General features: G+C 40.4%; 1 protein-coding gene across 1 annotated transcript in view; it reads right to left on the bottom strand.

Annotated features, from left to right (window-relative positions):
• Positions 1-594: 594 nt before the first annotated feature.
• YWHAG (tyrosine 3-monooxygenase/tryptophan 5-monooxygenase activation protein gamma) overlaps positions 595-11,345 on the bottom strand; it is a 53,279-nt gene continuing 42,528 nt past the window's right edge. The window contains exon 2 of the mRNA XM_075336279.1: positions 595-3,522. Within this exon, the coding sequence (XP_075192394.1) occupies positions 2,866-3,522 (657 nt within the window). The 3' untranslated portion in view covers positions 595-2,865. The remainder of the gene's footprint in view (positions 3,523-11,345) is intronic.

The raw sequence follows: 11,345 nt of genomic DNA, 5'->3' as shown, positions 1-11,345 counted from the left end.
GATCCGAGACTCAATCGCAGCATGCTATTTTTTTTCCTCAATCCGATTAGGGCTCAGGAAAAACTTGCAGATGTGATCTGCTGTACTATCTTAAATGGGGCTGAGTGCAATGCAAGATTTTCCCACATTGCACTCGTGCGAGTAATACACCAGTGTGATTGCCCTTATACAGAGTTCATGAATATACGGGACAATCTGGCAGCAGGCCAAGTAATCCTCTAATGATATTTTTCTGCTGATTAGGGTAGTTTTGATAAAATCACTGTTTAAACAGCCTGGTAAGTGACATCTCTGCCATCAGGGTCTCTGCCCCTATGTAATACTACTTTCAGATTAGGTGGCAAGAACCTTGTGACAGATCCCCATTAAATTAGGCTCACCTGGCAAACTATCACACGCGTTTGGAGCACTGAGAATACCATCGATGAGTATTTGAAGAACAAAAATTAAATCTTAATGAGACTTCATTACAAATATGCATAAATAGAAATGTGGTGTAATATCTCGTTTGCAGTTCTCAATCTGAAGATCAAAAAAGGAAAGAAAAGAAAAAAAAAAGATTAAACTCCACACATTTTTTAAGCAGCACCCACATCAGATTTGTAAGTTTATTTGCCCAATGTGCGACAGTTACATAATGAATCACATTCATGATATTCCATCACTGAGGAAAACTGCTAGAAATGGTCCATGTGCTGGGGGGGGGAAAAAAAAAAAAAATGAAAAGAAAAAAAAAAATGGGGAAAAATGTTTGAACTGAAACACGGAGTGTTTAAAATAAAAGTGAATAGCTAAAAATGACAATTCACTGATCAGACCTTAAATAATTCACTGCATTACAATGACAAAAAAGCACAAACAAAGGCTTATTCAAAAACAGTAATATTCCTACACGTTAATAGTTAGAATTTCACCATGACTAACACCAGACATTGAGGTTAGGCTAAAACTGGTGTTTATGATCCCACCCACGCCCCAACCATCCAATTTTTATATATTTTCTCTTTTTTCATTTTTTTTATTTTTTTGTTTTTCTTTTAAGATCAAAATTATATATTTGCATGTCACAATAGCAACATCCATTACATATCAATATTTATCTATTACAGCTCTGTAGATCATTGTCTACCCTTTAAACCCTCACTTTCCAATGGAGAACATTTTTTTTTGCTTCTTGAAAATAAAAGGCAATAAAATTGAAGACGAGTTGGCTTGCCATAGGAATACATAACATCTACTGTATAATTTAATTTCAAGCTACGTTATAGAAATACAACACTAGCATGCACAATATTGTATTAAGATTAATGCAGCGGTAGTAATTTCATTGGAGAAACTGTTATATAGGCAAGTGCAATTAAAAAAACAAAAAAAAAAAACACGCTGCTTAGAACCTATTCATCATTCTTAGCTTTGTAGCCCTCTTAGTATCTTCAAGGTTTTATAGCAGCCAATAAAATAAAAACTAAAAATAGTTCATGTAATTCCAGTAAATTACTTCTACGTTGGACACAAATTTAACACTGATCACTGGACGGTGGTGGGGGAAAAAAAAAAAAAAATTAAAAATTCCACTTGCTGTCTTAAGAATATAGAATTCTTCCACCAATTTGCCTCCATCTCCGGCTATATGAACATACCAATTTAGCATCGCTATAGTAAGCAAGAAACATTCTACAATGACGACAGCTTTGTTATTACCTATGGCTTCTAGAAAAGTAATGAAATCTTAAAAAGAAATCTTCTATACTGTTCCATTTAAATACTTCCAAACTAGAACGTTTAGAACTTTGGTTGCACTTATTGAACCAGTCAGGAAATTAAGAATTGTCTATTGAAACATATGCCAACAGACATTTGCATGATAAAATGCACCACTTCATAGAGTCACAATTTTTTTAGTATTGAAAGTTTCATCTTGCTCAGAATTCAGATTAATAATTGGGCATTGCTATCTTTCTTAAAGATAAAAGAATAGTATTTCAGGAATTTTCACGGTTTCCTTAACTTCAATTTACCAGCTAAACGTGCATTGTATTGGACTATATTTTTATTCCTGCAATCAGGAAAGAAATCCAAAATCTGAACCTAAATGCTCAAATTGCAACATAACATTTTGGGTGAATAACGCCAAGAAAATTCTTCGTGGCAGCTCTAGATCAATTAAAATAGAGTTTAAAAGTGGTGAAAATCCCAATAAATGCTAATTGCAGCTCATCATATAGGTTATTTGATGCAATAGTATGATTACATATGTTGTAATAGGGAATTTATAGACTTACAAAATAAAAAAGGATAAAAAAACTAAAATGCTAAAGTACCGGCAAGTTTTCCTGTTAAGCCGTGGAATACGTTAGCATGAATACTTTTAGGCAGTGAGTAAAGTATTAGGTGTATATCATGTAAGTACGTGCAGTGCACGAAGTACACAACACATTAAATAAATATGCATATACTGTAGCATGAATTGCAAGACGTGCTTACAGCTAAATATAAATATTAAATAACTTACTGGAACCACAAAACTATTTAAAAAGGCATTCCATTCAAGTTATTCCTACTCTTAAATCTTTCTAAATATGTCTAGCGATAACTTAAAATTAAAAACAGCTTTACTTTTATTAACTACAGAACAGTCCATGTGCCAGTGTTTGGCTGCCATTCCATACTAGCACAGCCAGTCTAACTTTCCACTCGTGGTGTTTTGGCAAAATGTCGAAGAGGCAATCAAAGACAGGTGGTAGGGTCTTTCCCTGGGGAGGTTGTCCCTTCCTTACCCTCCCCCACCCTCAACCCCCCACTTGTGGGAAAAAAAATAAAGACTGCGGTAGTAGCATCAGCGTGCGGCTGCCAGTCCAATAGGTCTTAATTGTTGCCTTCTCCTCCGTCGTCATCTTGCTGGTCACTTGTCCAGAGTGTTAGGTTGTCACGTAGAAGTTGCATGATAAGTGTAGAGTCCTTGTAGGAGTCCTCATTCAGGGTATCCAGCTCTGCAATGGCATCATCAAATGCAGTCTTGGCCAGATGGCAAGCCTGTTCTGGGGCATTTTGTATTTCATAGTAGAACACAGAGTAGTTAAGAGCCAAGCCAAGCCTAATGGGATGAGTAGGCTGCATGTGCTCCTTGCTTATCTCATGGGCCTCACTGTATGCTTTCTCTGAAGACTCAACAACTGCTGCTCGCTTTTCTCCAGTGGCTACCTCTGCTAGGTATCGATAATAATCTCCCTTCATTTTCAGGTAAAACACTTTGCTTTCATACTGTGTTTCACTGCAATTTTTAATAAGGAAATTATCCAAAAGGTTTAGTACATCTTGGCACACCGCTTCCAATTCCTTTTCAATTTTTTCACGATAGGCACGCACCATCTCAATTTTTTTCTCATTGCCATCAGCAGAGGTTTTCTGCTCAATACTGCTTATTACCCTCCAGGAAGATCTACGCGCTCCAACAACATTCTTGTATGCAACAGACAATAAATTTCTTTCTTCATTTGAGAGGGGTTCATTTAATTCCGTTACCTGATAAAAGGGAAACAAAAAACAGTAATTTAGAATATAAAACTGAAAACAACTTTTGTAGCTCTCATGAAGACATTCAATTACGACATGCTGAAAAGATATGGAAAAGCACACCAGCTACATCTGCATTAATTAAAAAAATTCCATTAACTTCTTGTTGATTCTTTAAGGGAAACTTGGCACAGTTACCCTGCACTTGTGCAGCAGCATGATATATTTACAGGGACCTCGATAACAGTTCATACTGTCCAAACTACAAGCAGCATGAAATTAAAGCCTGCATGTACAATTGCGGCCAGGTATGTTTTTTTTTCTTCCTATTAAGGGTACGTGCCCACGATCAATGTTTGCAGCGTATTGGACACTGTTTTTTTCTCTGCATCCAAAATGCTGCGTTGTACAGTAAAAGCACAGTGAATGGGATTTCTAGCAATCCCATGCTTACTATGCTTTTCTCCACAACAAACTGAAACACAGAGCAGCGTTCCAAGCCACAGTATTTCAATTTATGCTTGCAAGTGTTCACGGCTGAACACCGTGAAAAAGTCAGCTGCGCCCAGATAGTAGGCGTAGACGCTGTGTTCTCCTGCGGAGAACCCCAGATCGTGGACAGGTACCCTAAATGCTACATTGCTTTGGAAGACAGTTTTAAAAACCAGTAGGGGACTACAGTTTGACTAGTCCAGTGAAGCCCCCAGCTAGCTTCTCTCCGCATTGATAGGCCAGTGCCCACGCTGTGTAGTTTTGATGCGTATTTTCAGAAATCTGCAGCAAAATCTGCATGTCCATTGTGAAGCCAGCAACGTCTATCAGAATTCAGAAGTGTTGTGCCCATATTGCTTATTTTTCCCCTGCGTATTTGGTGCAGGGGAAAAAAAAAATTCACCAAATAAGCAAGGGAAAAATACTCAACGTGGACACAGCACTTCTGAATTCTCAGACTTTGCTGGCTTCAGAAGGGACATGCAGATTTTGCTGATTTTCAGAAATCCGCAGCGTGGGCACTGGGCCATAAAGTCAACTGAGAAGTCTTTCACATTTGTGTACAGAGATGTTAATCACCTGCAGCAATGTGAAAGGAATAAGTGGGGTGGATGAAGATGGTTCGGGCCATACTGGAATAGTCTAGTCTCTCTGGCCCTTAAGCGCTTTTCAAACTAAAAGAGCTGACTCATTATGACTGATGTACACTCCAATCCTATTGTTAAGAGTGTGGTGGAATAAAATGCACCAAATTTATTAGGGGAAAAGGATGGGTCAGCTCACCACATTACACAGGGAAACTTGCATAATTCAGGAAATCTACATGGGTCTGCTACAGAAACGCCAATAGATTAAACACAGATTATGATCCAGCATATGAATAATATCCCAAGCCACCTAAAATGTCACAGATCACTGGTATACAGTCAAGGCCAGAAATATTTGGACAGTGACAAGTTGTTATTTTAGCAGTTTACAAAAACATGTTCAGAAATACAATTATATATATAATATGGGCTGAAAGTGCACACTCCCAGCTGCAATATGAGAGTTTTCACATCCAAATCGGAGAAAGGGTTTAGGAATCATAGCTCTGTAATGCATAGCCTCCTCTTTTTCAAGGGACCAAAAGTAATTGGACAAGGGACTCTAAGGGCTGCAATTAACGCTGAAGGAGTCTCCCTCGTTAACCTGTAATCAATGAAGTAGTTAAAAGGTCTGGGGTTGATTACAGGTGTGTGGTTTTGCATTTGGAAGCTGTTGCTGTGACCAGACAACATGCGGTCTAAGGAACTCTCAATTGAGGTGAAGCAGAACATCCTGAGGCTGAAAAAAAAAGAAAAAAATCCATCAGAGAGATAGCAGACATGCTTGGAGTAGCAAAATCAACCGTCGGGTACATTCTGAGAAAAAAGGAATTGACTGGTGAGCTTGGGAACTCAAAGGCCTGGGCGTCCACGGATGACAACAGTGGTGGATGATCGCCGCATACTTTCTTTGGTGAAGAAGAACCCGTTCACAACATCAACTGAAGTCCAGAACACTCTCAGTGAAGTAGGTGTATCTGTCTCTAAGTCAACAGTAAAGAGAAGACTCCATGAAAGTAAATACAAAGGGTTCACATCTAGATGCAAACCATTCATCAATTCCAAAAATAGACAGGCCAGAGTTATTTGCTGAAAAACACCTCATGAAGCCAGCTCAGTTCTGGAAAAGTATTCTATGGACAGATGAGACAAAAATCAACCTGTACCAGAATGATGGGAAGAAAAAAGTTTGGAGAAGAAAGGGAACGGCACATGATCCAAGGCACACCACATCCTCTGTAAAACATGGTGGAGGCAACGTGATGGCATGGGCATGCATGGCTTTCAATGGCACTGGGTCACTTGTGTTTATTGATGACATAACAGCAGACAAGAGTAGCCGGATGAATTCTGAAGTGTACCGGGATATACTTTCAGCCCAGATTCAACCAAATGCCGCAAAGTTGATCGGACAGCGCTTCATAGTACAGATGGACAATGACCCCAAGCATACAGCCAAAGCTACCCAGGAGTTCATGAGTGCTAAAAAGTGGAACATTCTGCAATGGCCAAGTCAATCACCAGATCTTAACCCAATTGAGCATGCATTTCACTTGCTCAAATCCAGACTTAAGACGGAAAGACCCACAAACAAGCAAGACCTGAAGGCTGCGGCTGTAAAGGCCTGGCAAAGCATTAAGAAGGAGGAAACCCAGCGTTTGGTGATGTCCATGGGTTCCAGACTTAAGGCAATGATTGCCTCCAAAGGATTCGCAACAAAATATTGAAAATAAAAATATTTTGTTTGGGTTTGGTTTATTTGTCCAATTACTTTTGACCTCCTAAAATGTGGAGTGTTTGTAAAGAAATGTGTACAATTCCTACAATTTCTATCAGATATTTTTGTTCAAACCTTCAAATTAAACGTTACAATCTGCACTTGAATTCTGTTGTAGAGGTTTCATTTCAAATCCAATGTGGTGGCATGCAGAGCCCAACTCGCGAAAATTGTGTCACTGTCCAAATATTTCTGGACCTAACTATTAAAAACTTCACACACACGTGGTAGATTGTGTCTGGGTGTCCGCCTGCAGAAAGCATATATGCCTGAAAATAGCGCAAGATAGCACACAGTAGGTGGGGCGGGGGGTTCGGATGAAAGCTCCGATGGGACCAGTGAATGTAGGTTAACTCTGTGAAAGGGGCCTAAAATAAACCTTAGTCAGCAGTTACCCCATTACATATGCAGTTGGTCGACTTTACTGAACTGTCATGTGTCATTTCCCTGACACTGATACTTCACAGCCTCCACACTCTCCACACTTGGGCTACGTGCACACGTTGCGTTCTGTCCCTGCAGAAATTTCTGCAGCGATTTGAACAGCACACGTGCGGTTCAAATCGCTGCAGAAAGAGTCCGTAATGAAAAGCCGATTTCATGCGCTCTGAGTGCAGCCCCTCCCATAGACAGAGCGGGGGCTGCATGCAAAGCGCCCGAAAGAAGTGACATGTCACTTAGAACGCAGCGCTTCGGGCAGCAGCCGAAGCGCTGCGTTCTAATATGCCACGTGTGCACGTCTCATGCATAATCTTCATAGATTATGCTGGGGACTCAGGACGCATGCAGTTACGCTGCGGTGCAGAACGCAGCGTAACTGCATGCAAATACGCAACGTGCGCACATAGCCTTAAAGTAAAAACTACAGAACTCTGTCATTTTTGCAGTATACACCAACTGGGAAGTAATTCTTGTTTATTTTCAACCATTCCCTACCCTTAGCACAAATATTCCAAAATCATGGAATCTTTCATAAATATGCAAAGTCTTTTTTGCAAACCATGACTACTTGTCACTAACAAAACCGAAAACTGCATTTTTTAAGCACATATTGTAGTTTACACTCAAACAAGGTAGATGGCAGATGTGTGCGAGTCCCAATGGCAAATAAATGGAACCAGTCACTCATTAATGCTGCCCATACCGCCAGACAACATGAACTGGTTGCAAGGCTACAGCGAGGTATGTTTTATCTAAAACGTTCCAGTGCTGAGTCAATATACTTTAAAATGAACCCCCTTTAAATTAAGATGCAGCCCAATCTGTAGGCACCATGATTAGAAAAGGGGAGCTGAACAGACAGTTTTGGAGAAAAGAAACAGTATAAGCAGTTTCTCATTTAAATCTTTGTTCTTTCTGAGGTTTTTGGTGCAGTGGGGTGTCCTAGTCGCAACTGACAGCGTTCCTATAAGAATGCATACAGCAATATCCTTCAGTCACTAATAGAATACTGGATCAAAAATCCCAGAAAGAACAGGTTTAAATGAAAACACAAGGTGTAATTAATCTTTTCTCACAACTGTATAAATTGATCTACTCAGCTCCCACTGCTCTGAAACATGTCTGAGGATTGGACTGCATTTCCCTAGTGATAGGTTCCATTTAAAGATCCCGCCAAGGGCCATAACTGGAGTGAAGACTAGTCCAGCACCTGCCCCAGCTGGCTTTTCCACTTCTCTCATTATGCCCACTGCACACTTTACAGGGTGCCCAGTAGTCACCAGGATTTTCGTATATAACCGAAAGCCAGTGGTATACTGGCATAATCAGGCTGATTCTCTACATACCTGTAATGGTCAGCTCGGATGTTTAGGTTTTGAAATCCAAGAAAGTAAAAGTTTATAAAATTAGCTGCTTATTGAGAGTGACAGCAGCTGAGGAGCAGATAATATATTCATAGCTATCCCCTCCTCCTGTTAGAATTGGCATAAGCATTATAGAAACAATTCACTTTGTCTCTAGCAGGACCTGTGTAAGGTCATACCCATGTGACCTGGTATCCAGCATTGTTGGCTGAGGCTCGCCCCTTCTGGTCACATGGGTATGACCTCACCACAGGTCCTGCAACAGACAAAGTGAATCGTTTGTATAATACTTATGCTAATTCTAACAGGGGGAGGGGATAACTATGAATATATTATCTGATCCTCAGCTGCTGCCAATCAACAAGCAGCCTATTTTAAAAACTTTATTTTCTTGGATTTCAAATCCTAAACATTCGAGCTAACCACTACAGGTATGTAGCTAAGCAGCCTGATAAAGCCAGTGCTATACTAGCACTAGCTTAAATGTGAAAATTCTGGTTCCCTTTAAATGCTGCTGTGATTGACAGCAGCATTTAAGACGATAAACACCACTGATTTGAGATCACATACACTGAGTATTTGGTGAGTTTTTCCCCTCAGTATTTGTAAGGTCACATGCAGTTTTTTGAGGGAGTTTTTTTTTTTGGTATTTGAAAGCCAAAACAAAAAGTGGAACAATCAGAAGAAAAGTATAATAGAAACAAGAGCACCATTTTTTTTTTTTTAACCCACTCCTAGTTTTGGTTTACAGATACTACCAAACGTGTGCAAGTGGCCTTATGGTCTACAGCAGGCCTGTGTGGAGTGGATTCAGTTTGATTCCACTACAAGCTTCACAATGTATGTGTCCGTCATTGAGCTCAAGGGATTAATAACAGCATCACAAACTGAGTGCATAAATCCAGTTTTAGGCCCTGTGGCACGCTGCACAGTTTTTACCGCGGTTTTGCTGCAGAAAATGTTCATAACCTTGCTGTAGTCATTCCCCGGCAAAACCTATGGTAAAAATAAAAAAAAAAAAAAAAAAGCTGTGCGCACACTGCGTTTTTTTCACCAACAAGTTTTGCTGCGGAATTTCCGCTGCGGAATTAATGTGCATGTCACTTTTCCGCAGGTCCCTGCAGTATTTTACCCCATTGACTAATGTAATCGTGAACTACTGCAGGGAATAACGCAGGTAGCAAATTATGTGCATTTTATTGCATTTTCCAGCGTTCTTTCCGCGGTATTTTGCATTTTTCGGGACGGTGTTCATCACTACCCTGCATTTTTCAAGGAAGTGATGTCACTAGGAGGGGAAGAGGAAATAAAGCAGAGAAAATACACACACAGATAACAGCAACGTACGTTCAGAGGGCTGGTATTAGGCCAGATACTGCCCCCCATATAAAAAGTCTAAGGGGACCAGAATCAGGGTGCAAAAGGGGTAGGAGCAAGCGCTTCATACTTACCCATCAACAGGCGACTGTCACACTGCTGCCGCGGCAGCTTTTTCATCTTCCAGAGCCGCTGCTCATTAAGCTCATAACTTTCACGTCTTCCCTGCTCATGTGACAGCTGTCTCACTGTAACCAATTACAGCCGCCGGTGGGCGGGTCTATATCGTGCAGTAAACTTAAGAAAAAAAAAACTGCGTCTGAGAGCTAGTACTCGATGCAACCTCATTCCGTGAACAAGGCTGCAGAGGTAACTAGGACATTCCTCACGGTCGGTGATGTCAACACGTTACCGCTCGCGAGAACTTCAGGGCCTCACAAGCGGTAATAGTGATGTCACTGACTGGCAGTGGCCCTGTGAGAACTAAGATCCAAGGTCCCGCAGGGTCACTGCTGTATGAGAAATACTGTTGGGAGTTGGGGGGGGGGAATTCCTTTGGGTCTGCTCAGAGGCAAGTCAGGATTTCTCATTTCATCTGAGGTTAGTTAGTTCTCCGGCGGTGACTAGGCATCTGGGTTGTTTAGGAACACTCCACCGCTACCTTCTAGTTGTGTTTGTGTAGTCAGTGGATTGCAGCCAGCTAAGTTTCCAGCTACTCTTGTGTATCAACCTTTTTTGTGGGATTTTTGCAAGATCTTTTGCGGTCTCCTGACCATAACAGTACGTCATGTGTCATGAAGAAGTTAAACCTGTAGTTGCCTCTTAAGCTACCAAAAGTAATTGGACAATTTCAAAAGCTCTTCAATAACCTATTCTTTAATTAAACCATCAATTAAGCAAGTAAAAGGTATGGAACCAATTCCAGGTGTGGCATTTGTATTTGGAAGCTGTTTCCAAGAACCCACAACATGTAATCAAAGGAACTCTGAATAGAAAAGAAAAAGACCATTAGGCTGAAAAGAAAACAGATCCATCAAAGATAGCAGAAATGTTTGATGTGGTCAAATCAACAGTTTGGTACATTCTGCAAGAAAAAAAAACAAAACAGGAGTTAAGGAACGCAAAAATGGCCTGGATATCCACGGAAGACAAGTGATTGATATAATCGCAAAATCCTTTCCATGGTGAAAAAACCCTTCACAACACCCATTTAAGTGAAGAACACTCTCCAGGATGTAGATGTTTCAGTATCTACCATAGAGAAGACTACATAAAACGCAAATACAGAGGATTCACTACAAGGTGCAAACCATTAATTAGCCTTAAAAATAGCACGGCCAGCTTAGATTTTGCCCCAAAACCCATCTAAAGAAGCCAGCCCAGTTCTTTGGACATATGAAACTACGATCAACCTGTACCAGAATGATAGGAAGAACAAAATATGGAGAAGGCTTGGAACAGCTCATGACCCAAAGCACACGACATCCTCTGTAAATCATTGTGAAGGCAGTGTGATGACAGGGGCATGCATGGCTTCCAATGGCACTGGGTCACTAGTGTTTATGATGTGACTGAAAACAGAAGAAGCTGGATGAATTCTTGAATGTACAGGGCTATACTTTTGCTCAGATGAAACCAAATGAAGCAAGACTCATTGGACAGCACATCACGGTTCAGATGGAAAATAACCCAAAACATACTGCAAAAGTAACCCAATGAGTTAAAGGCAAAAAAGTGGAAAATTCTGTAATGCCTGAGTCAATCACCAGATCAACCCCATCAAGCATGCGTTTCACATACTTAGGAAAAAACGTAAAAGGGGTTCTCAAGAACAAATATTAAAAAGGTGATTTT

This window comes from Anomaloglossus baeobatrachus, chromosome 2 (genome assembly GCF_048569485.1).
Source record: "Anomaloglossus baeobatrachus isolate aAnoBae1 chromosome 2, aAnoBae1.hap1, whole genome shotgun sequence".
Taxonomy (NCBI): domain Eukaryota; kingdom Metazoa; phylum Chordata; class Amphibia; order Anura; family Aromobatidae; genus Anomaloglossus; species Anomaloglossus baeobatrachus.
Note: the sequence above shows the minus strand (reverse complement) of the source record. Positions and strands in the feature narration are given on the sequence as shown.